Genomic DNA, 27,185 nt, shown 5'->3' on the forward strand with positions numbered 1-27,185 from the left:
AGGTCATGGATTCGGCGGAGTCTTCCACCCTCCAGGCCATTCCTGGCCTGGCCTTGAAGATACAAGAACAGTAGCGGTTCCTAGAGGCATTGGCCTCTTCTGTCGAACATCTCCACACTCGACTGGACATTCACACAAGTGCCACAGCTCCAACATCTGCACTAGTAAGCCCACCTCCTGCAGTCTCACCGACCAGGACTTCAACGGCGATCCTCGTCTCTGCAGAGGGTTTATTAACCAGTGCTATATGCAGTTTGCTCTGCAGCCTTCCATCTTCCAGGATGAACTAACAAAGGTGACTTTTATTCTTTCTCATTTGGAAGGCAAGGCATTGGCATGGGCTTCTCCCTTATGGGAGCGCTCAGACTCTCTCCTGCAAAAATTATCACGCTTCATGATCGTCTTCCGTTAGACCTTCGATAATCCTGGCAGGCAGGCTGTGGCCAGTACCCATCTCTTACGCTTACGACAAGGTCAGAGAGCCCTCAACGACTACACCATTGAGTTTCGGACTCTAGTCACTGAATTGGCGTGGCAAGAGGATTGTCTCTGAGCCATTTACTTGGATGGTCTTTCATCCCAATTGAAAGACGAACTCGCAGCTCGAGAACTTCCATCCTCTGTGGAGGATTTAATCAATTTGACAGGCCGGATTGATCACCGCCTCCAGGAACGTCACCATAAGGTTCGGACACCCTGACTTGTTGCTATGGAGCGATTATAACGACTGTCGCTGCCCGACGTCTCCACTCCGCCCTCCTTACCTCTCTGGCGACTCCTCCTGCGGTTGACGGATGTTTGGCTGCCGCGGCATCTGCCTGCCATCCTCTCCGGCGTCCCCGGATCGGCTTGGGCGCTGCCTCCCGCCATGCTGTTCAGCTGCCTTAGGGCGCACGCGCCGCGTGGCCCTGCTTCAAGTACCTTCAGTGGCGCGAACCTCAGGGGCGTCCCCCTCTGATGACGTCATGCATCCAGGATACAAAAGGCCTATGCCATTGCTAGCTAATCGAGTTAGCAAAGGTTTCCTATCAGATGGGATTCGCTCTCCGTACCTTGCTACTCTGCCTCCTTTGGACCTACTCTATTTGGGGTACCCGCTCCTAGGGGGTCTCTCTCTCTCTCTTATCTTTCAGGTCACTGTCTGGAACCAGGTACTCGCTCCTCGAGGGCCTGCCTTTACTCCAGCTCCTGTGCTCCATACTGAGAGACAGCTGCGTGAGTACATTACCAACGAGGCTCTATTCCTGAACTCTGCATATACTGCTACTACTCACAATAACAGTTCTCTCCAGTACAGCACAGCCATTGTGGGAGCTCTGTTCCAGAGCCTGAGGGACTACAAGCCCAACCGGGCTACATTCCAGCTCACTACTGCCACCTCTGGTGGTTCACCAATCCTGTATAATAAAAGAACAAAGTGTGTGTGTGTCTCTTACGCTGAGCCTGACCTGTGGCCCCTCACGGGACTTCCCCCCGTGGGCGTGGTCATCTGCCACAGGTCCAGGGATCCACCCAAAACCCTTACAAATAATAACAGATTGTTAACTCCATGGATCCAGCACAGCTCAATGCCCTGCAGGCCATACCGGGCCTGGCCCTGTGCATTTCGGAGTAGCAAGACGCATTGGAGAAAATCACTTCAGCGTTTCATCAGCTGCACACACAGAAGACCCAAGGCACTGCTTCCAGCAATGAAGGTCAGTTACAGGAGGTAATTTTAAAGACTGCTGTACCGCTGGCGGCTCCAGTTCGTTTCTCAGGAGAGATTTGGAAGACCAGGGGCTTTTTAAACCAGTGCTGCATGCATTTTGCTCTACAGCCTTCTCAGTTCCCTACAGCTTTTTCCAAGACTACTTACCTCCTTTCTTATCTGGATGGAAGGGCCTTGTCTTGGGCATCTACACTGTGGGAACGCAAGGATCCTATATTGCAGGACATAGATGGATGTCTGGACTTATTTAAATCTGTTTTCGATGATCCTGCTCGAGTTACCATTGCCGGCTCTGCTTTGGTGGACCTGAAGCAAGGCAACAGACCACTGGCTGATTTTGCGATAGAGTTTAAAACTCTTACTACAGAACTCTGCTGGGACCCTAAATGCCTGAAGACCCTTTTCTTCAGAGGCCTGGCTACCCGTTTAAAAGACGAGCTGGCTTTGGCCACTCGGATCGATCACCAGCTTCGTGACAAGGTGAAGGAACTCCGGTCTAATAGAATACCTGGGCTGAAACAGGCTAGTGCTAAACCTGCACCTCGGATGGTTCCAGTAATTCCTGCTGCCAGTGAAGACGAACCAATGCAACTTGGTCGCGGGCATTTGACTTCCAAAGAGAGAAGACTTTGGAAGAGGCACGGTCTTTGCATGTACTGTGGTCAGCCCGGCCATGATGTCCCTACATGCCCTATTCATCCGGGAAACGGACAGGCCTAAGTCCTGCAGGAAGACTGTTCTTAGGCCTCACTACGCCCTCTCCTCCACTCTCTCTCCCAGTCTCTTTGACCTGCAGACCATCTACGGTTCAAACTCTTGCCCTGGTGGATTCAGGGACAGGAGGCAACTTTATTCTCCGACATTTAGTGAAACACCTGCGGATTCCCCTCGTCAGTTTGAAAGTTCCGCTACTTCTATCCTCCATTCATGGAGAGCCCTTACCGGGTGATGTGACTTGCCAAACCATACCAGGGATTCTCTGCACCGGAGCTCTCCATACGGAATCGGTTCCCTTCTTTGTGTTGGAAAAGGCCATGCACTCTATCGCCCTGGGGTTACCCTGGTTGCAAGCGCACCAACCCCAATTTGACTGGGCATCCTTGGAACTCTCCTGCCGGGGCCCAGAGTGTCATGGGAGGTGCCTTAAGAAGATTTCTCCTGTCATCTGCATGCCTACGACTCCAGCATTGCCAGGACTGCTGCCCCAATACGCATCCTATGGGGATGTGTTCTCCAAAGAAGCTGCTGATTGTGCCATAAGACTGAAACCCAATACTGAACCTCCTAAAGGACGTGTCTATCCTCTCTCAGCAATTGAGAACAAGGCAATGTCTGAATACATTGAAGAGAACCTTCAGAAGGGGTTTATCATACCATCGAAGTCTCCAGCTGGCGCAGGCTTTTTCTTTGTGGAGAAGAAGGACGGTACCCTACGTCCATATATCAATTACCGAGGTCTGAACGAGATCACGATTAAAGACTGCTACCCCTTGCCTTTAATCTCAAAGCTGTTTGCCTGGCTTCAAGGGGCCAAAATATTTTCAAAACTCGACCTGAAGGGGGCCTACAACGAATGGAAAAACAGTCTTCAACACTCGAGACGGCCACTTCGAGTACTTAGTGATGCCCTTCGGCCTGTGCAATGCACCCACCATATTTCAGAACTTGATGAATGACATCTTGTGGGATCTGCTGTACAAGAGTGTTGTGGTCTACCTGGATGATATCCTGATCTTCTCCCAGGACATGCCCACTCACATTGAAGATGTCAAACAAGTACTCCGCCGACTCCATGAACACCGGCTCTACGCCAAACTTTCTAAGTGCAAATTCCACAAAGACTCCGTGCCTTTCCTTGGCTATATTGTGTCTAAAGAAGGCTTCCAGATGGATCCTCACAAACTTGAGAGTATCAAAAATTGGTCCCAACCTACCAGCCTGAAGGCCCTGAGAAGATTCCTGGGGTTCAACAACTATTATAGAAGCTTACATAAGACATAAGAATATGCCATACTGGGTCAGACCAAGGGTCCATCAAGCCCAGCATCCTGTTTCCAACAGTGGCCAATCCAGGCCATAAGAACCTGGCAAGTACTCAAAAACTAAGTCTATTCCATGTTACCATTGCTAATAATAGTGGTGGTTATTATATAAGTCAACTTAATTAATAGCAGGTAATGGACTTCTCATCCAAGAACTTATCCAATCCTTTTTTAAACACAGCTATACTAACTGCACTAACCACATCCTCTGGCAACAAATTCCAGAGTTTAATTGTGCGTTGAGTGAAAAAGAACTTTCTCCGATTAGTTTTAAATGTGCCACATGCTAGCTTCATGGAGTGCCCCCTAGTCTTTCTAGTATCTGAAAGAGTAAAAAACTGATTCACATCTACCCTTTCTAGACCTCTCATGCAGCGCGGAAAAAAAGAGACTGAAGAGAGACCCCTGTGGCTACAGGTATTATGGCATGCTGGGCATGCTCAGTGTGCCAGTCAAAAGTTCTAGAAACTTTGAAAGGTTTTCCATGATAGAGCTCCGTCCAGTGATGTTACCCACATGTGAGGACTAATATCCTGCTTGTCCTGGGAGAACCAGGACCCCTGGCTGTCAGACCCCTGGATCTGCTGCGGACTAAAGCTGATCAGGGATTACCAACCTCCTGCTCGCCCAGCTCAACCTGAGGGATGGCCCATGAAGGAACCTTATACATAGGGAGCATCTTCTAACTTCTCTTCTTCTGTCCCTTTTTTCTTAACTGCAGGTTTACACTTCTATCAACTGCCGCAAACAGAGAAATACTGAGGACAGCATGTGGCACTCTTGGTTATGTAGCAGTGCCTCAAAGATTTTAGTTCTCTGCCTCCATCTGTTGGTAGGGATGCAAAATCCACTTGTCTGGACTGATCTGGGGTACAAACAGGAATGGGGGATCAAGCCTGAAGATCCAGAAGGCAATTTTCATTAGATATAGCAAATGTTGCTTACCTTTAACAGGTGTTCTCACAGGACAGCAGGATGTTAGTCCTCACATATGGGTGACATCACAGGATGGAGCCCAATCACGGAACACTTTTGTCAAAGTTTCCAGAACTTTGACTGGCCCCTACTGGGCATGCCACTAACCCTGCAGCCAGCAGGGGTCCCCCTTCAGTCTTGTTTAAAAGCTACAGGTAGTGCCGAAAAATAAAATAAGAAAACGTTACGAACCCAACACTGCGGGGCGATGGGCGGGTTTCGTGAGGACTAACATCCTGCTGTCCTGTGAGAACACCTGTTAAAGGTAAGCAACATTTGCTTTCTCACAGGACAAGCAGGATGGTAGCCCTCACATATGGGTGAGTACCGAGCTGAGGATATCCCAGTATGCACCAAATGTACCCAAGACATGCAGCAGGCACAACAACTGGGGTAGAATTTGGCTGAGGGCATCCTGAACCCTAATGGGCAGGCGGAAGGGTGTGGTATGTCAAGTTGTGAATAGGTTACGAGGTACAGATTGGCCGAAGACGGAATCTTGTCTTCCGGCTTTGTCCAAGCAATAGTGGGCTGTAAAAGTATGGAGAGAACTCCAGGTGGCAGCCCTGCAAATGTCAGGAAGCGGCACCGATCGTAGGTGTGCTACTGAAGTTGCCATGGCCATCATAGAGTGTGCTTTAACACGGTCTTGAAGTGGAATGCCCGCTTGCTGATAGCAAAAGAATATGCAGTCCGCCAACCAGGAGGAGAGAGTCTGTTTACCCTCAGGCTGCCCCAATTTGATAGGATGGAAAGAGACAAACAATTGAGTGCTTTTCCTGTGGGCAGCTGTACGGTCTAGGTAGAACGCTAGAGCCCGTTTGCAGTCAAGGGTATGCAGAGCCTACTCTCCTGGATTGGAATGGGGCCTGGGAAAAAAGTTAGGTAGTATAATGGATTGATTGAGATGAAAGTCCGAAACTATCTTAGGCAAAAATTTAGGGTGAGTGCAGAGTACTGCCTGGTCCTGCAGAAGTTTAGTGTAAGGTAGATAAGTAACTAGAGCCTGTAATTCACTAACTCTGCGAGCCGAAGTGATTGCCGGAAGGAAAATCACTTTCCATGTGATATAGCGAAGATCACAGGATTTAAGAGGCTCGAAAGGTGGTTTCATGAGCCGACCCAAAACTAGAATGAGGTCCCAAGAAGGGGCCGGAGGACACAGTGGAGGCTTGAGGTGAAGCAAGCCCTTCAGAAAACGTGTTACAAGGGGTTGTACTGATATGGGTACATCCTCAACACCTTTATGGAAGGCGGCTACCGCACAGACATGCATTCTGATGGAAGAAGTTTTGAGACCTGACTCTGAAAAGTACCAGAGGTAGTCCAAAAACATTATGATTGGACAGGTAAAGGGGTCAAGGGACTGAGAAGAGCACCATGACGTAAACCTGTTCCATTTGTAAGAGTAAGATTTTCTCGTGGAAGGCTTCCGTGAAGCAATCAGGACACGGGAAACTGGGTCAGAAAGGTTAAGTGGCTGAAGGATTAACCTTTCAACATCCATGCCTTCAGGGACAAGGCTTGAAGATTGAGGTGGCGGAGGCACCCATCGTTTTGAGTGATCAGAAGCGGGCCCTTTCCTAAAGGAATGTGCCTGCGAATGGAGAGATCCTAAAGTATTGGAAACCACACTTGGCGTGGCCAGTGAGGTGCTATGAGGATCATGGTTCCCTTGTCCTGTTGTAACTTCACGAGAGTCTTCGAGAGAAGAGGAAGTGGAGGGAATGCATAAAGTAGACCGGTTGCCCACGAGAGGGAGAATGCGTCTCTGGGCTGAGAGTGTTTGCTGCAAATGAGAGAGCAGAAGTTCTCTACTTTGCGGTTTTGAGGAGATGCAAAGAGGTCTATCTGAGGATTTCCCCATTGTTGGAAGATGGAGCTCGCTACTGAGGGGTTGAGAGACCACTCGTGCAGTTGAAAGATGCGACTCAGCTTGTCTGCCAACACATTGTCCACTCCCGGCAAGTAGGTGGCCCTGAGGTACATTGAATGGGAGAGGGCTTCCGCCCATATCTGCGCAGCTTCTTGACACAGAAGGAAGGAGCCCATGCCTCCCTGTTTGTTGTGTACCACATGGCCACCTGGTTGTCCGTCTGGATCAGGATAACTTGATTTGAGAGGTGATCCTGAAATGCCCTGAGAGCATATCTGATTGCTCGAAGCTCCAGGAAATTTATTTGGTGTTTGGCTTCCTCTGGAGACCAAGATCCTTGTGTCTGCAGATTGGCCACATGGGCTCCCCAGCCAAGGTTGGAGGCATTGGTGGTGAGAGTTAATTGAGGGTCTGGATCCTGAAAGGGCAAGCCTTGGAAGAGATTGATCTGATTTTTCCACCAGGCAAGAGACTGACGGAGTGAGTCGGTTATGTGGACAATGGTCGACAGGGGCTGAACCTTTGAGTGCATTGAGACCTTAGAGTCCACTGCATGACTCTCATGGCCAAACGGGCCATTGGTGTGACCTGAACTGAGGACGCCATGTGTCCCAGGAGGATGAGAAAGTGGCGTGCAGTCGTGGAGTGCTGAGACTGCAGCTGGTGTGCAAGAGACATGAGGGTCAGAGCTCGCTGTCAAGGCAGAAAAGCCTTTGCCTGCAAGGTGTCCAAGTCTGCCCCAATGAACGACAAGGTTTGAGATGGGATTAAGTAGGATTTGTCGTAGTTGACGAAAAATCCTAATGAAATTAGAGTGTGTAAGGTTAGATTGAGGGACGACAGAGCAGCTTGCTGAGTGGGAGCCCTGATTAACCATTCATCTAGATAGGGGTAGCCGTGAACACCTTGAGCCCTGGTACAACTACAACGAGGTATTTTGTGAAGACTCATGGCGCAGACTCTAGGCCGAATGGAAGCTCTCGGTACTGATAGTGCTTGGGGCCTACTAGAAACCTCAGGTATTTGCGATGAGATGGAGTTATCGCAATATGAGTGTATGCATTCTGGAGGTCCAGAGAGCAGAGCCAGTCTCCTCTTTGTAGAAGAGGAAGAAGCGAGTCTAAGGTTACCATCTTGAATTTCTCTCGCTGGAGGTACTTGTTGAGGGCCCGTAGGTCCAGAATAGGACGAACGCCTCCCGATTTTTGGGGGATTAGAAAGTACCGGGAATAGAATCCTAGGCTGTGCTGAGAGTAGGATACGGGTTCTATTGCCTTGGACTGGAGAAGGAGGGAGACCTCCTGATCCAGAAGGATGGAGTGATCGGATGTTCTCCACGTCGGTAGAGGTGGGGAGTCCGGTGGCACGGAGAGAAAGTTCAGATAGTAACCTTGAGCAATTATCACCAGCACCCATTGGTCTGAGGTGATTGAGTGCCATATGTTGTTGAATTGGCACAGACGACCTCCCACTTGTATGTGAGGCAATGGAAGCTGGCTGCTGCTCTCTAGGTAGAAGTCAAAAACCTGAAGCAGGACCTGGTTGAGGAGCTGCTTGCTGTTTTTGTTTCCGTGTCTGACGAGACTGGGCTTTTTGAAAAGGTCTCGTAGAACGGGATCTGGTTGGTGGCGGGTAGGACTTCTTCGGGCAGAAGAATGACTTTTTAGAGTCCTTTCTGAAGGGCTGTTTAGAAGAATAGTCAGAAGGCATCAGAGAGAGCTGTCTGAGGGTCTCATGATGGTCCATAAGTTCCGCCACCATCCGTGGAATCTGTTCGCAAAACAGATTATCTCCTACACAGGGTAGGTTGGATAACCGGTCTTGTACCTCAGGGCGAAGGTCAGAAGACTTGAGCCAGAGAGCGGTGACGTCACCCGCTGTAATGGACGCCTGAGATCTGTGCTCTCCCCTCCGTCGACGGCAATCTTCTCCCATCGCGGGAATAACCGGCTTAATAATTATAAAAACTAGCGATTCTGGACCGCCAGAGCCAGGAGATGTCCGCTGCCAAAAAAAAACCGGACCTTAATAGATTTTCATTCGCGTCCGCGTCTACAGCTGCGGCCCTCGCTTCAGCTGAAGAGGACAAAATGGCGCCGGCCCCCGAATCTACTGAAGCCCCGGAGGCACCAGGAGAGAACGGCGATATGGAGGCTCCCACCCGGTTAGAATTTAGGACCTGGTTCCAGGAGCTTAGAGGTGATATGGCCCGATATCGGGAGGAACTGGGGGCTATGTTCACTGGCATACAGCGGGAGGTCCAGGAGCTGGGTCGGCGGGTGGACGACACTGAGTCCGGATTGCAGGAGATGCAGACTGAAATAGAACGGGTCCAGGATGAACAAGGGAAAATCAGAGATGCGCAGGAGGAGCTGCAGAGCCATATAGAAGATCTGGAGAACAGAGCAAGGAGGGTAAACCTCCGTTTTCGGGGCATACCTGAGGTAGAGGAATTCAGAGACTGCACACATGTGGTGCAAAGCATTTGTTCTCAACTTCTAGATCCGGAGGGCACAGCAGAGCGGCCCCGGGAGGTGGTACTTGAGCGGGCTCACCGGACCTTTGGCAATCCACGCAACAATCTCCCAAAGGACATTGTGGCTTGTTTCCACAGTTTTCTGGTCAAGGAGCAAGTGGCTCAGGCAGCCAGATCACTTGGTACTATTATGTGGAAGGGCCACAAGATAGAGATATTCCAGGACTTAGCCGTCTCCACCATTAAAAAGCGCAGGGCCTTCCGTGATGTCATCCTCATCCTCCGATCTCACAATATAAAGTATCGCTGGCTGTTTCCGTTTGGATTACAATTTACCATCAGCGGGGTGGTTTCCCGCGTGCATCAGGTTATGGAAGCCGAGGACATACTTCGGGCTGCGGGGTTACCGGACCCGACAACTGAGGGGACTGCGGTGATATCCAGGGACGACAGCAAGCGAGGCGGCCAGAGACCCAGGTGGCAGCGAGTCGACACGGGAAGAGGGCGACTGAGCCGGAGATCGGGGGGCAACACTGCGCTGGAGGAAAATGGATGAGACTCTGGGGGTTTGCATTTGACTTGATATTACCTGGGCCAGGATTTCCTCTAGGATTTCCTATGGTATCATGGAAAAGGAAGTAGTGTCTGGGCAGTCTGTTCTGTGGCTGTACTGGAACCTGCTGACGCCCAGGAGGTATAATTATAACTGTTGCATTGGTTGTTTTAAGTTAAGCCGGTTATAGGTTCTGATTGAATTCATGGATCACGGGGGGGGAGATATCAGACTAAATGTTTTATAATAGGAGGGGGAAAGTAGCAGATCCAGGGAAGGCGGGAAACGTCAGCTCTCTCATGGGTCTGAACCACGAAGTGGAGAGTGGTTGTACGATGGGAAGGGAGGGAGGGGGGGTGGGAGGGGGGTCTGAGTCGGGACGATTGGGTCTGTCTATTCATTCTTGTTTCTGCACTCTGGGCTTACTGCTTATGCTTAGGATGCCCTTACTTAGAGGGAGGGCTATTGTTGGCGGGTTGTTGCAGTCGCTGATCCCATGGCTTCTGGAATTTTCAATATTGTCTCACTAAACGTAAAGGGCCTCAACACTTATCATAAGCGACAGATCTTCATAAAGGATATGTCCTCCGCAAAGGCGGATATAATCTTTAGCCAGGAAACTCATATCCGGAAACGACACGAGAGATTACTCTCCACTAAAGGGTTCTCGCAGGTTTTCCACGCGGCTGCCACGGTACACCACAAATACACCGGGGTGGGCATATTCTTTGCTGACTCTTTGGTCGCTGATATTATTTCGGTGATCAGAGACACGGAGGGATGGTATATTCTTTTGAAAGCTAAAATAAATGAAACGTTGTGTACTCTCCTGAATGTTTATGCCCCCAATACAGACCAATCCTCCCTTTTTCACAAACTGTCCACAGTTCTCAGTGAATGGGCTGAAGGGCATTTAATTGTGGGCGGAGATTTTAATTTCACACGATACCCCTACCTGGATAACACTGGGGGAGGGGGAGTAGGGAGCAGGACTACTAGGCAAGCTTTAAAAAACCTCATAGTGGATAGGGGTCTTGTGGATGTGTGGCGATTACGCAACCCCACGACCCGTAACTACACATTCTTTTCCGCCCCGCATAAGTCCTACTCCCGGATTGACTATTTCCTTGTTGATAAAGATCTTGTGGGGCTTATCAGGGACGCGGATATAGGAACTATCTCGTGGTCGGACCATGCGCCTATTTGGGTCCGGCTTTCCTTGGGTAGTCCCCAAACGGGTTTGAAATTTTGGAGGCTGAATGATAGACTGTTGGATGATAAGCCCTTTGTGGAAACTGTGAAGGTCGAGATAGCTCGATTTTTAGAGGATAACGATAATGGGGAAGTTACCCAGGTTGTGTTGTGGGACAGCTTGAAAGCTTATGTGCGTGGTCTTTTCATTGCCAGGGCATCATATGTAAAAAAGGAGAGGGCTAGGGAACGCCTTTCGTTAATGGACAAGATTTCCAGGTTAGAGTTACGGCATAAACGCACTCTTGATCCTGACACTCTAGGGAAACTTACGGAATCCAGGAGGGCGCTCCAAGCTATGGACGCGGACATGATAGTGTTTCAATTGCAGAGGCTGCGGCAGCGCTATTTTGAGTGGGGAAATAAAGCGGGGAGGCAATTGGCTAGGAAATTAAAGGAGCAAGCATCCCAATCACAAATCATTAAGATTAAGGGTCCCCAGGGCCAATTTGTGTACTCCCCAAAGGAAATTGGGGACTGTTTTAATCAGTTCTATCGCACATTGTATGATGCGGAGCGGCTGAGCACTCCTGAGGAGATTGCTCAATTCCTTCAGAGTATAACACTCCCTGTCCTATCGGAAGGCCAAAGACGCCCACTCAACGAGGAGATTAGGGAGGGGGAGGTGTCCTTGATCATCAAAGATCTTAAATTGGGGACAGCCCCCAGGTTGGACGGTTTCACCGGGAAATTCTATAAGACCTTTAGTTCGGAATTATTGTCCCTGCTAGTGTCCATGTACAATGCACTACGCATGGATGGGAGTCTATCCACAGTATCCAACACGGCGGGGATTACGATTCTGGCTAAGCCGGGTAGGGATCACACGCTTTGTGGCTCCTATCGCCCCATCTCGTTGATTAACATTGACCTGAAAATCTTAGCGAGGGCACTGGCTATCCGGCTTGGGAGGGTAGCGCCTGGGTTGGTACATAGTGACCAGTCAGGGTTTATCCCAGGGCGCTTGGCGTCGGATAATGTGCGTAGAGTCATAGAATTGATGTGGTGGGCCCAAACTAAAGGTATACCAGCTGCATTGTTAGCCATCGACGCGGAAAAGGCGTTCGATCGGGTACACTGGCCTTATTTATTTCAGGTTCTAGAGGCTATGGGATTGGGGGACTCTTTTATCACCTGGATTCGCAAACTGTATGACAATCCCCAAGCCAGAATCAAAATTAATGGGGCATACTCGGAACCCTTTGGGGTAAAGAGGGGCACGCGCCAAGGCTGCCCTTTATCGCCATTGTTGTTTGCTCTCTCCCTGGAGCCCCTTGCGGAGAGAATTAGGTGTCACCCGGCTATCCGGGGCATACAGATTAATGACGTATCCTTTAAGATTACGCTTTTTGCGGACGACCTATTATTTACTGTTTCTCAACCAGCGTCGTCATTGCCCCTGTTGCTGGAGGAAATGAGACAATTTGGTAGGTTGTCTGGATTCAAAATTAATGCAGACAAATCTGAATTATTAAATGTCTCGCTTCCTGCGGATCAATATGCCCTGGTGGGCAGTAAATTGCCTTTCCGCCTTGCTAAGAACTCCATTAAATATTTAGGAGTCAAAATTGGAACTCATCTGGCTGATCTTTACAGTTTAAATTACGATCATCTGATCTCCTGCATTCAGCAAGATTTAGACCGGTGGGATAGGTCAGACCTTACGTGGTTTGGCAGGGTGGCGGCAGTGAAGATGAATGTCTTACCACGATTTTGCTATATGTTTCAAACCTTACCTGTAGCGATCCCGGAAGGGGCCATGAGAATATGGCAAAGGAAACTCTTTCGGTTTATATGGAAGAGGAAACCTCCACGGGTATCCCGTCATATATTATATAAAGACAAGTCACGAGGGGGCCTTAACATTCCTAACCTCCACTGGTATTACTCCGCCATCATGCTGGGAGTGGTCATCAGTTGGCACTCCAAGGGCAGCGTTAAGCCATGGGTGGTCATTGAGCAGGCGGGTTCAGAGCCTATCTCACTGGCCTCTAGGGTTTGGTGTCGCAATATGGGGAAGGGTGTGCCTCATTCACTGACTCCATTCACTCAAGCAGTTCTGCGCCATTGGGAAAGATGGAGGGGGCGTCTGGTGGGGGACAAGAGTATTTACCATATGACTACCTTTTTGATGCACCCCCGTTTCCCTCCCGGCCAGGACTCAGCATTTATCCGGAGGTGGAGGCAACTGGGGACCACTACTGCGGGGCAATTTTACAAGGGCTCTCAGTTGATACCGGCTGTGGACCTGCAAGACGCCCATGTACTGACTCCCAAGGATATGTATGCCTACCGGCAAATTACCCATTTTTTTCGCTCAGAAGGAGCTCCTGCAGCATTGCTTAAGGGCAAGTCTCTTTTTGAATCACTTTGTGCACAGACCGGGCCAATAGCTAAGCCTATATCTCGCCTGTATATGCTTCTTAATAGTGGCCCTAGATCCAAGTTGAGTTACCAGTTAAGATGGGAGGGTGATCTTGGGCAAACCCTATCAGACTCAGAAGACTTGAGCCAGGCCCTTCTCCTTGCCAAAATAGTGGCTGCAGATTCCCTAGTAGCAGTGTCAAAGATATCGTAAGATGATCTGATCTCATGCTTGCCTGCCTTAAAACCCTTGTTTACTAGGGTTTGGAGCTGATCTTGAAATTGCTGAGGCAGGCAGTCTGTCAAATCTTGTATCTGCTTAAAAATGACCCTATTATATTGGGTCATATAGAGCTGATAAGCGGCAATTCGGGAGATGAGCATTGATCCTCAGAAGACACGGCGACCAATGGCATCTCAAAACTTCTGTTCCTTGCCATGGGGAAAAGAAGTGTGAGGCTTTGATCTCTTTGCTCTTTATTTGTGCAGATTCTACCACTACAGATTGGTGATCCAATTGAGGTTTCTGAAAACCCAGAGCTGACTGCACCAAATAGGTAGTGTCAGCTTTTCTGTGGACTGGAGCAATGGAGCCAGGATGTTCCCAGTTCTTCTTGAGGAGATCCAGAAGAACCTGGTGGATAGGGATGGAGGTTATTTCCTTGGGAATTGTAGCAACTCCATCATCTGATGTCTATCATCCTGTTCAGTCTGTAATTGGAAGGGAACCAATTCAGAAACATAGAAATGATGGCAGAAGAAGACCAAACGGCCCATCCAGTCTGCCCAGCAAGCTTCACACATTTTTTCTCTCATACTTATCTGTTTCTCTTAGCTCTTGGTTCTATTTCCCTTCCACCCCCACCACTGAAATATCTAGCTTGATTAGTTAGGGGTAGTAGGGGTAGTAACCGCCGCAATAAGCAAGCTACACCCATGCTTATTTGTTTTACCCAGACTATGTTATACAGTCCTTATTGGTTGTTTTTCTTCTCCCCTGCTGTTGAAGCAGGGAGCTATGCTGGAAATGCGTGATGTATCAGTCTTCTCCCATGCCGTTGAAGCAGAGAGCCATGCTGGATATGCATCGAAAGTGAAGTATCAGACACATTTGGTTTGGGGTAGTAACCGCCGTAACAAGCCAGCTACTCCCCGCTTTGTGAGTGCGAACCCTTTTTTCTTCTCCCCTGCCGTTGAAGCAGAGAACTATGCTGTATATGCATTGAAGGTGAAGTATCAGGCTTATTTGGTTTGGGGTAGTAACCGCCGTAACAAGCCAGCTACTCCCCTCTTTGTGAGTGTAAATCCATTTTTCCACATTTCCTCTTGCTGTTGAAGCTTAGAGCGATGTTGGAGTCACAGTAAGCATGTGTATGTTTATTGAATAAGGGTATTGTCTCCAGGCAGTAGCTGTCATTCTGGCGAGTCACCCACTCTTCACCCACAGACATTTCCTTCACAAAATTTATAAAGGAAAGGTCCTCTGGAGGAGAACGCTTTTTACTTTCAGTGGGTGAATGTGGTGAAGGCAAATCATCGGTGTCTGGGGAGGAATCATCAGTCCAGGTACCATAGGGATCAGTACCTGCCCCTCTAGGAACTAGAGGAGGACGGGGTGGTGGGATACCCAAGGGTCCTGGTCTAGGCTCCGAAGGAATAATTGGAGGCACCGATAAAGGCACCGGCGAAGGCATCGAGGGCATCAATGGATGGCTCGGTGGCGCCGACGGGCGTATCGGCACCGATGGCCGAGGTAGAACTCCCGATGGAGAGATGCGGAACGGTGTTTCTCCGCCCAATGACAGAGTAAGTGGGGAGGGCACTGGAGCCATCAGCGACCCGGGGTCCATTGGTGGAAAAGCGGCAATGAGCGCTTCCATCCTGGAGAGCAGCAGTGTCAACGTTGCCGGAATCGGGTCGGTGGTCTGTTCCACAATTGGTACCGGTGTCTGTGCCAGAGGAACCTGGAATCGTTGCATCGCCTTGTCGATGGCCTCCTGAACCATCCGGTCCAGTTCTTCTCGGAGACCTGGAGCAAGCAGCCCCGGCTCCGGAACAGAAGAAGGAGGCAGAGGCATAGCCGGAGGGAACACCGTTAAAGGCGGAGTTGCGGCTCCCGATACCCTGTCGGGGGAGAGTTGCCTCGGTGACCCGGTCGCTGAAAAGGTCGGTGCCTTTTCTGGACGCGGTTTCTTCAACGGCGGCTTGGACGATGGCGAGGTCGATGATTTCACTCCCTCAATGGTCCGAGACTATCGATGGCGATGTTTGTCTCTGCGATCCCCTCGGTCCTGAGGGGGAGTAGAGGGTGTCGAAGGCCGAGATGTCGTTGATGCTGGACGGTCATTGGCCGGTGGTCGATGCTGGTGTGAAGTTGACGGAGCCGGTTCTGACGATGTCGATGCAATGGACGGATTCGGGGTTTGAACATGGAAGAGAAGTTCCATCTTCTCCATTCTGGCCTTGCGACCTTTTGGTGTCATTAGGGCACATTTGGTGCAGGTCAAGACATCGTGCTCTCGTCCAAGACACATTACACAGACTTTATGGGGGTCTGTGATGGACATGGTGTGATTACAGTCCGGGTACCAACAGAACCCGAAGCCAATGCCATAGAAAAAATTGAGCCGTGGTACAGTCATCGGCTAGTAGGCCGCGAGGGCCAAACTCGACGGTAATCGACGGAGAACGGGTAAAAACTTACCGGAGTACCACGGCTTGAAAAAGTTAAAGGAGGGACCCCTGTGGGGCAAATTATCTTTTAGTAATTCTGTGAGGAAAATTCCTGTCAGGAATCTCTGCAGAGCTCCTTAACCGCGAGGCTACTGCTGCGCGGAAAAAAGAAGACTGAAGGGGGACCCTTGCTGGCTGCAGGGTTAGTGCCATGCTGGGCATGCCCAGTAGGGGCCAGTCAAAGTTCTGGAAACTTTGACAAAAGTGTTCCGTAATTGGGCTCCATCCTGTGATGTCACCCATATGTGAGGACTACCATCCTGCTTGTCCTGTGAGAAATTCTGAATATAGCTGGTTAGGATTAAACATCTGGGAAAATGTACTTGTAAACCTTTAAACCTATCTAGCTATATTTAGAATATATCCAGTTAGGTTAAAAGTTATCCAGCTAAAGTAAGACTTGTCTGCCCATCAGCTTACTGAATATGGACCCTAATTTGTTATACAACATAGGAATAACTTTGCACTTGAATGTTCACTCACGGTTATCAGTGATGCAAGCATCAAGAGTTTTTGTAACCACTACAGCGAGCTTAGCACTTGAGTAGTTCTTATATGAATCCTCCACCAGCTTTACAAGAATTTCAGCCATTGTATCAAGTCCACCAACAGAAGCAAAATAATCCTGTGCATATGCTGCAAGAAAATTATAATTACTATACTGATATGTCAAATAATGTTACACTATACATATTTTTGGTGATTTGACTGACTTTACTAAAGGCTGTATTCAATAAGAATTTGTTAGAGATAAAAATATGGCATATACCCTTAATATAAAGGATCAGATTCAGACCTAGAGTTATCATTTTGCTAAAAATATAGCAAAAATAGCACCTGCAATAAAAATGGGTGTGGTTAGGGTAATTTTCGAGATTCCACAACATGCACTATTTTACTGCATTGCATAGGTATTTTAACGCAACGTGCATTAAATTTATCTCAGCCTACGATATGCCCAGACAGGCTTTTATCATGTTTTTGGCTGCTGCTGGAGGGAGACAGAGAGAGAGAGAGGAAGAGACTATAAGGCTCTCATATAAGTAAACTATTTATATCACTATAAGATAGGCAACTGGTAACTCAGGGGAGGTTTTTGTAGTGGCCTATGTTTTGGGGGGCAGTTTTACATGCACAGTCAGAGGTACGAACAGCATCATCAGTGAAGATTTGATGTGATCTGCAGTAATGACAGGTACACAAAGAAGAGATTTGTACAATGTACTCTCAAACTAGCTTGATAGCAGCTAGGTAGAGATTGCAATCAACATAACGCCAGGAAAAAAGGAAAAAAGGTGTAGTTATTTCCGGCATTAAATCGTTCAATAGCATGCATTACGCTACCGCACACAATGTTAAACATCCCTCATTTTCATAAATTCTACCCAAACTCCTCCCTTTTGACTAAATTTTGAAAGTTTTCATACACATCTCACGATGCATTACCTATTGCATGTGTTATGGCCCTTAAGCCTGTAATAAGACCCAAATGCGATTTGATAAATGACTCTGTGATTTTGGAACAGGACAAAAACTTGTATTTATAAAACATACTTGGAAAAATACTTTATTCAAATTTTTAATAAATAAAGTTGATACAACAAACTTAGGTAAATTATAGGCTTTTATACTGATACTATCCTCAAACCTAAAAGAATAGGTTTACATAAGAACATAAGAAATTGCCATATTGGGTCAGACCAAAGGTCCATCAAGGCCAGCATCCTGTTTCCAGAAGTGGCCAATCCAGGAAAAACGTACCTGGCAAGTAACAAAATACTAAGTAGATTCCATGCTACTGATGCCAACTTGATTAATAGCAGTCAATGGACTGCTCCTTCAGTGGGAGCACTGAGAGGAGAGGATCACCTTGCTGGTGGCTGAAAGGAATCAGTAAGTTTTGCTTGGGAATTTTTTTTTTTTTTTTTAAATTGGGGAAAAGTAAACTATTGGGGTATATTATTTAGTGTGTTTGTGTATTTGTGCTTTTAATAGTCAGTAAGGCAGCTAATAAGCAGAAGTTAGTATGTTTGTATTTCCCAACCCTCCCATCCCTCACCCATCCACCCCTAGCTCATCCTTTAATTTATAGGCAAGTGCCACTTTCACACTAAAAAAAAAATCAGCCTTTTAATTTCACTTCACGAATTCCCCACACCTTATTGAGAGTTTGATCATTCCCCTGTAGGCTACTACCAGGCATATAGTGAATTCACTCATTTAAAGGACACTAATTAGATACATTCCTACTCCCATTGCAACCTAAAACTTAACTAGCAACTGAACAAATTTGAGATAAAGGCAGCAATCCAGCAGCAAGAGGGGGACCTCCCGGTCTTTTGTATCAAGTGTCACATGTATGGTTTTTTACCTGCCGGTGAGAAGTTGTACATGTGCATCCGAAGCAAAGAGCTCCTGTCTCTCAGAGAACAAGTCCGATCTCTGGAGGCTAGAGTGGCAGACCTGGAGGAGCTGAGGCAGACAGAGACGTATATAGATGAGACCTTCAGGTACATAGTAGCCAAGTCCCAACTTCAGACTGGCAGCCCTTGTGCTGCCTTGGAGGAAGAAGATCTCATGATCGGAGAGCATCAACCTGGTCAAGCAGGAAAGGCACCTGTAGCACTGAGGATGTGTCTCCAAGGGCTACTGCCCAGGAGGGAAGGGATAGGTTGGCCGTCAAAGTTGGTGATTCGATTATTAGGATTTTAGACAGCCGGGTGGCTGGTGGGCATGAGGATCGCCTGGTAACATGCCTACCTGGTGCGAAGTTGGTGGAGCTCACGTGTCACCTAGATAGGAATTTAGACAGTGCTGGGGAGGAGCTGGTGGTCGTAGTACATGTGGGCACCAACGACTTTGGAAAATGTGGGAGAGAGGTTCTGGAAGTCAAATTTAGGCTCTTGGGTACAAAGCTTAAATCCAGAACCTCCAGGGTAGCATTCTCTGAAATGCTCCCTGTTCCACGTGATGGTCCCCAGAGGCAGGCAGAGCTCCAGAGTCTCAATGTGTGGATGAGACGATGGTGCAAGGAAGAGGGATTCAGTTTTGTAAGGAACTGGGGAACCTTTTGGGGAAGGGGGAGTCTATTCCAAAGGGATGGGCTCCACCTTAACCAGGGTGGAACCAGACTGCTAGCGCTAACCTTTAAAAAGGAGATAGAGCAGCTTTTAAACTAGAACAAAGGAGAAAGACAACAATCTCTCAGCAGTGCATGGTTCGGACAGAGGTATCTTTAAAGCATACTAATGATGAATTAGAATTAGGGCATTCCAACAGTGAGGTTCCAATAACAAGAAAAGTGTTACGCGTGCCGTCTGCGGCAGACCCGCGGCACGGTCCCCTCACCTTTCTACAGTGACTCCAGTTCTGGTTCCTCCTCGCTGGCGGCGGTGGGCCGTCAGCTCCATCCTCGGGCCTTCCCCGGTGCCTCCGGCCCTGCAACAGTCCCCGGTCCTGCTACCACTTCTCGTCGGGCCTCTCCGCATGGCCCGCAGAGAGATACTGCCACTCATGCCACGCCGTGCCCCTCCCTAGGCGCGCATGCGCACCATTGATCCTTAAGTAGGGACCGCGGCGGGAACCTAGCCGTGGTCCTGGATGATGACGTCATCCTAGATACAGTATTTAAGCTCAGGCTCCGCTCCCTAGCGTTGCCTTTGCAACAGGTCTCATCGCTGGTCGAGTACTCGTTGCCTCCTAGAGATTCGTCTCATCCTTGCGTTCCTGTTCCTGGTTCTGGTCTCCTCATTCCTTCCTTGCTTCATACCTCGGATTGACTACATGGATTTTTGACTCTGCTTCGCCTGACCACGCCATTGACTCTCTCCAAGCCTGGACCTTTGTTTCACCCGACTATGCTATGGCCTATCTCCAGACCCAGACCTCTGCTTCATCCGACTACGCCATTGCCTATCTCCAGACCCAGACCTCTACCTTGCCTGACTACGATCTTGACTATCTCCGTGATCAGACCTCAGCCTTGCTTGCCACTGCTTTCAGATTGCCGCCAGCCCTAACTCAAGCTTGCCCTTGGACACCTCTTCAGCGTATTCCCTGGACGTGGTTTCTTCAGGCTTCTGCCTACTTTTGCTTGAGCGCCCTCTGTCTGTCTTTGTTCCATTGGTGCCCGAGTTTCCAGGACATTACCTAGTCCAGAGTAAGACTGTACCATCTCTCACCTGCTGTCTCTGGGCTGAACCAACTCTTCCTTCGACTACACACAGAGGCCACCCTAAGTCCTGCCAGCCCTGGCACCCAAAGGAAAATTAGTTCTTACCTGTTAATGTTCGTTCCTGTAGTACCACGGATTAGTCCAGACAGTGGGTTGAGCCTCCTTTCCAGCAGGTGGAGACAGACTAAAACTTGCAGGATGCCCTATATCAGGACAGAGCCTATCCTCTCACCCTTCAGTATAACGTATGTCAAAGCATAAAACAATAAACCCAAGAATAGGATCAAGCAAGTAACCAAAAAGCTCAACGGAGCAACCATAGATTAATGTAGAAGTATGGTATACCTATACGCTCTTGCATAAATTTGGTATAAAATAACCACCAAGGCTTCCAGTGTAAATGCTCAGTAATCTTGCACCAAGGAAAATATGAAAATCTGCAGACCTGCAAGAAAACAAGCTTCGAGAGGACAGACGACAGACAGGGAAGGGCATCTGGACTGATCCGTGGTACTACAGGAACGAAAATTAACAGGTAAGAACTAATTTTCCTTTCCTGTACGTACCCGGATCAGTCCAGACAGTGGGATGTAACAAAGCTTCCCTAAACTGGGTGGGACCGAGATAGTCCCGCTCAAAGCACTTGCCGCCCAAAGGAACCGAACACCGGGGCGCGGACATCTAGACGATAGTGCCGAGCAAAAGTGTGCAGAGATGTCCAAGTGGCAGCCCTGCAAATCTCCTGCGGGGAGACAGACTGACTCTCTGCCCACGAAGTAGCCTGAGAACGGAGAGAATGGGCTTTCAGACCCTCAGGAAGCGGACGACCCTGACAAAGATATGCCGAGGAAATGGCTTCTTTTAACCACCGCGCAATCGTGGTCTTAGAAGCCTGTTTACCCCGGTTGGGAACCCTCCAAAGGACGAAGAGATGGTCCAATATGCGGAAGTCATTGGTGACTTGAAGATAACGAAGCAAGACTCGCTTGACATCCAGCCGACGGAGGTCGCCCCCAGCCGTACCCGCAATCTCCTCCGGAGAGAACGCGGGGAGTTCTACCAACTGGTTGATGTGAAAGACGGAGACAACCTTAGGCAAGAAGGAAGGAACCGTTCTGAGAGAGACCCCGGAATCAGAAAAACGCAAGAAGGGCTCCTGACAGGACAGCGCCTGAAGCTCGGAAATACGACGAGCAGAGGAAATAGAGACTAGAAAGACAGTCTTAAGAGTAAGATCCTTGAGCGTAGCGTGGCGAAGAGGCTCAAAGGGAGTGGCACAGAGAGCACGAAGGACCAGGTTGAGACTCCAAGATGGAAACGTGGCCCGGGGGGGGGGGGGGGCAGAGGTGTCTAACACCCCTCAGGAAACGAATCACGTCCAGGTGAGCAGCTAAGGCATGACCGTCCACCCTACCCAGGAGAGAGCCGAGTGCAGAGACTTGAATGCGTAAGGAACTGAAGGAGAGACCCTTAGAGATACCCTTCTGAAGAAAAGAAAGAACCAAAGGGATCGAGGCGGAGCGCGCCGGGACACCCGCCTCCGTACATGCGGACTCAAAGACCTTCCAGATGCGCACATAGGCCAGAGAAGTCGACTGCTTCCGGGCTCGCAACAGGGTGGAGATGACCTCCTCCCTATAACCTTTGCGCCTCAGGCGACGCCGTTCAAAAGCCAGGCCGCCAGATAGAAGCGATCGGCCTGGTCGAAAAATACAGGCCCCTGCCGGAGGAGACGAGGGAGATGATTGAGGCGCAGGGGCCTGTCCACCGCTAGATTGATGAGATCCGCGAACCACGGCCTTCGCAGCCACTCGGGAGCGACGAGAATCACTGGACCCCGGTGGAGTTCGATTCTCCTGAGAATCTTTCCTACCAGAGGCCACGGGGGAAACACGTACAGAAGGACATCCGCTGGCCAAGGGAGAGCCAGAGCATCCACGCCCTCTGCGCCGTGCTCCCGCCAGCGGCTGAAGAACCGATTGGCCTTGGCATTGCGCAGTCGCCATGAGGTCTAGATGAGGAGGACCCCACCTGTCCACTATCAGAGCAATGGCCGTGTCCGAGAGCTCCCACTCTCCCGGATCGAGCGACTGCCGGCTGAGGAAGTCGGCTTGAACATTGTCTTTTCCCGTGATGTGAGAGGCCGCAAGGCACTGTAGGTGACGCTCCGCCCAGGCGAAGAGGCGGCTGGCTTCTAAGGCTACCAGGGGACTGCGAGTGCCCCCTTGGCGATTGATGTAGGCGACTGTGGTGGAGTTGTCGGAGAGGACTCGTACCGCCTTGCCGCGGATCAGGGGAAGGAACTCCTGAAGGGCCAGGCGGACCGCCAAAGTTTACAGTCGATTGATGTGCCAGCGCGACTGAGTCTGGGACCATGTCCCCTGGGTGGACTGAGAAAGGCAGACCGCACCCCAGCCCAACAGGCTGGCATCCGTGGTTACTATCGTCCACTGTGGAGCTTGAAGAGGCATCCCTTGCAGGAGATGAGGAAGAGACATCCACCACTGTAATTCGTCGGTAGTAGACTCCAAGAACGGAAGGACTATGTGGAACTGCTCCGACACTGGTTGCCAACGAGACAGCAAAGCTTTCTGTAACGGACGCATATGAGCAAAGGCCCAGGGGACCAGATTGATGGTAGAAGCCATGGAGCCCAGGACTTGGAGATAATCCCAGGCTGTCGGGGAAGATAGCGCAATCAGATTCTGGACCTGATCGATTAGCTTGAGGGCTCGCGCCCAAGGTAAGAATACCTTGCCTACTCGGGTGTCGAAGTGTGCTCCCAGAAATTCCAACTCCTGGGAGGGCTGAACCTTGCTCTTGGAAAAGTTCACTATCCACCCGAGAGAGGCAAGGAGCTCCAAGACGCGATCCACCGCCCACCGGCAAGAGGTCTCCGACTTGGCCCTGATGAGCCAATCGTCCAGATAGGGATGGACGAGAATCCCCTCCCGGCGCAAGGCCGCTGTCACTACTACCATGACCTTCGTGAAGGTGCGAGGAGCGGTCGCGAGGCCGAAGGGGCGTGCTCGAAACTGGAAGTCCTGGTTGAGAATGTGGAATCGGAGATACTTCTGGTAGTCGCGGTGGATGGGAATATGAAAATATGCTTCTGCGAGATCGAGGGAAGCAAGGAACTCTCTGGGACGGACCGCGGCAATGACCGCCCGTAGGGTTTCCATGCGGAATTGGGGGATCTTGAGGGCCCGATTGACCCTCTTGAGGTCCAGGATTGGGCGGAAGGACCCGTCCTTTTTTGGCACGGTGAAGTAAATAGAATACTGGCCGGCGCCAATTTCCTCTTTTGGGACTGGGACCACCGCCCCCAGATCCAGAAGCTTGGAGAGAGTCTGGACCACAGCGTCCCTCTTGGCCCGGCCGCAAGGGGAGAACAGAAAGAGATCTGGAAGTTCCCTGACGATGTCGAAAGTGTACCCGTCTCTGATAATGTCGAGGACCCACTGATCCGACGTGATTTTGACCCATTCCTCAAAAAACAGGGAGAGGCGTCAGCCGAGGTAAGGGACCGAGGAATGGGTCGGCTGAACTTCATTGCGTGGCAGGTTTAGCGGTGGTATGCACGGGCTGGCCCTCGCGAAAAGGCCGCCTGCCACGAAAGGACTGCGACCAGGACTGCGGACGAGAAGACCCCCTCGCAGCACTGCCCCGCACGCGAGAAGCGGAGCGACGCTGACCCCTGAAGCGAAAGCGAGAGGCCGCGAAGGACCGAGAAGACTTAGGGCGGTCCTCTGGAAGCTTATGGACCTTGTTGTCAGCCAAGGAGTCCATAAGTTTGTCGAGGTCCTCGCCAAAGAGCATCTTTATTTATTTATTTTATTTTATTTAATTTATTTAAAAGTTTTATATACCGCACAATGGGTAGGTAAACTATCCGTCTAGGCTGTTCACATATTCAAACATACATAATTTGGTCACATATTAAAAACATAATTACAATACTTAGTACAAACAAGATTTGAACAAACTGAAGTTATATACTGTAATGTTGTGTGAAGATTTTAATATAGATTATATGCACTGGAGAAAAGATGAGTTTTTAGTAGTTTCTTAAATTCTGAGCGGTTGGCTGTCAATCAGATATGTTCTGGAAGCGAGTTCCACATTATTGGACCTGCTACAGAAAATGCTCGTTTGTGGGTTAGAGATAAAGTAGCAGATTTTATTGTTGGTATTTCTAAAATACATTTATCTAAGGAACGGAGTTGCCTAGTCGGTCTGTAAATTCTTAAAAGTGAGCATAGCCAAATAGCGTTAGTGTTATAGAGCAGATTATGAATTGTGGATAGAACTTTGTAGGTTATACGATATTGAATGGGAAGCCAATGCAAATATTGCAAAACAGGTGAAATATGGTCTCGTCGAGATACATTACACAACATTCGGGCTGCGGTATTCTGTATTAGCTGTAAAGGTTGTATGGTTGATTGTGGCAAGTCAAGATATAATGAATTGCAATAATCTAGAGAGGATAGTATTAGAGCTTGGGTGACCGAACGAAAATCTTTTGGAAGAAGAATTGGTTTAAGTTTTTTTTAGCATAAATATTTTGTAAAATGATTTTTTTACAATGTCCGATATGTGATTTGTCATAGCGAGTCTGGAATCGATGAGTATACCCAGATTTTTTGCATAAGGTTTTATAGTGATAGTTTGATTCTGAAAAATAAAATTCGGAGGTGGTTGAAGGGTTGAATCCAGTACAGTTGATAAATAAATTAATTCTGTCTTGTTTGTGTTTAATTTCAGCCTGTTGTGTGAGAGCCATGTTTTTATTGTAGATAAATATAAATCTAGTAGTGAGAAAGTTTTGGACCAGGATTCCGTAAAAGGTATAGTGAACTGTATATCATCTGCGTAGATTTTGAAATTGAGGTTCAAACCTGCAAGGAGACGACAGAGGGGCAATAAGTAGAGATTAAACAGTAAAGGTGACAGCGCTGAGCCTTGTGGAACGCCTGTCTCAGTGGCGTACCAGTCCGAATGATATTGACCAACCATGATTCTCTGTTTACGATTTGATAAGAATGAAGAAAACCATTGTAGAGCAAGCCCTGTGATACCAATCTGCGATAAAATTGAAAGTAAGATTTCATGATTTAGCGTATCAAACACAGCGGAGATGTCAAGTAGTACCAGTAGATAATTTGTATTAGAATCAAAGCCTCTGATGACTGTAAGAACATAAGAACATAAGAACATAAGAAAATGCCATACTGGGTCAGACCAAGGGTCCATCAAGCCCAGCATCCTGTTTCCAACAGTGGCCAATCCAGGCCATAAGAACCTGGCAAGTACCCAAAAACTAAGTCTATTCCATGTAACCATTGCTAATGGCAGTGGCTATTCTCTAAGTGAACCTAATAGCAGGTAATGGACTTCTCCTCCAAGAACTTATCCAATCCTTTTTTAAACACAGCTATACTAACTGCACGAACCACATTCTCTGGCAACAAATTCCAGAGTTTAATTGTGCGTTGAGTAAAAAAGAACTTTCTCCGATTAGTTTTAAATGTGCCCCATGCTAACTTCATGGAGTGTCCCCTAGTCTTTCTACTATCCGAAAGAGTAAATAACCGATTCACATCTACCCGTTCTAGACCTCTCATGATTTTAAACACCTCTATCATATCCCCCCTCAGTCGTCTCTTCTCCAAGCTGAAAAGTCCTAACCTCTTTAGTCTTTCCTCATAGGGGAGTTGTTCCATTCCCCTTATCATTTTGGTAGCCCTTCTCTGTACCTTCTCCATCGCAATTATATCTTTTTTGTATCGAAAGATGATGTGAGTAAAGATTCTGTACTATGACCTTTTCTGAACCCGTGTTGGTTATTGTGTAGGATGTTATTTTCATCAATATATTCTGATAGCTGGTGTAGTGCTACGGATTCTATAATTTTTGCAATGGATGGTATTGAGGCGATTGGACGATAATTTGTTAAATCTGTAGGATCTTGGTTTTTCTTTTTGGGATTTGGTAAGATAGAAGTTTGTTTTAAGACATCTGGAAAAGTGCCTTGTGATAATGAGGCATTTACTAAATTTGTAATAGCAGGAGCAAGATGATCTTTTGAATCCCTGAGTAGATGACCTGAACATGGATTAAAAGGACTGTTGGAAGGTTTGGATTTTGATAGTATGTTGATGATAGTTTTATTGTTAACTGGGGAGAATTCTGAAAAAGTGCAGATCATTTGCAAAGAGGTATTATTAGGTATAGGTAATGAGAGAAATTCTGTAGAAATGTCTTGTGTTTTCTTTTTAAAGTGTATAGCGATTTTATCACAAAACTCGTTTGATGTGATAGGAGATAAAGTATCTTGTATTGTGGTTAAATCTTTCACAATTGAAAATAGTATTCTGGGATTGCCATAGGCATTTTGTATTTTCGAGGTATAATAGGCTTTCTTGGTGTTTATTATTTCTTTTTTGTATTTTTGTAAACAAGCATAGTATTCTTGTTTACGTGTAGGAAGGGGGTTTTTTCACCATCTTCGTTCTAAATTTCAAAGTTTTCTTTTAGATGCTTTTAAAGAGTCATTGTACCAGGTAGCTGATTTTTTCCTAAATGTTTTCTGTAGTTTAAATGGTGCAATTTGATCTAAGGTTTCAGTAATGGAATTATTCCAAAAAGCATATCAGTCACATTTGAATGTGGATTTTGGTTAATTATTGGTAACAAAGTACCAGTAAATAATTCAGTGTTTATTTTCTTTCGGCGTGGAATTTTGGAAGTACAGGTGTAAGGATTAATATTGTTTTTACATGAAGTTTTAATTTTTCCAGCGGCTTTTATAAGATAATGGTCAGACCAGGGAACATTTGTAATATATGAATTTAGCTCAATGGTAGATTGGTTATAGAAAATTTGATCTAGAGTGTTACCTAGTCTATGTGTAGGTTCATTTATAAGGGGAACAAAGTTTAAGCCATATAGTGCTTCAGTTAAATTTGTTTGGACAGAGTTTTGTTGAGGTTTGTTGAAATGTAAATTAAAGTCACCTGCAATGATT

The 27,185-nt window shown here is 48.0% G+C and overlaps 1 protein-coding gene across 1 annotated transcript in view; it reads right to left on the minus strand.

The window, feature by feature from the left end:
* Nucleotides 1–27,185, minus strand: part of TERB1 (telomere repeat binding bouquet formation protein 1) — a 643,822-nt gene that overhangs the window by 420,569 nt on the left and 196,068 nt on the right. The window contains exon 10 of the mRNA XM_029608198.1: nucleotides 16,465–16,617. Within this exon, the coding sequence (XP_029464058.1) occupies nucleotides 16,465–16,617 (153 nt within the window). The remainder of the gene's footprint in view (nucleotides 1–16,464; nucleotides 16,618–27,185) is intronic.

Source organism: Rhinatrema bivittatum, chromosome 7 (assembly GCF_901001135.1).
Source record: "Rhinatrema bivittatum chromosome 7, aRhiBiv1.1, whole genome shotgun sequence".
Lineage (NCBI taxonomy): Eukaryota > Metazoa > Chordata > Amphibia > Gymnophiona > Rhinatrematidae > Rhinatrema > Rhinatrema bivittatum.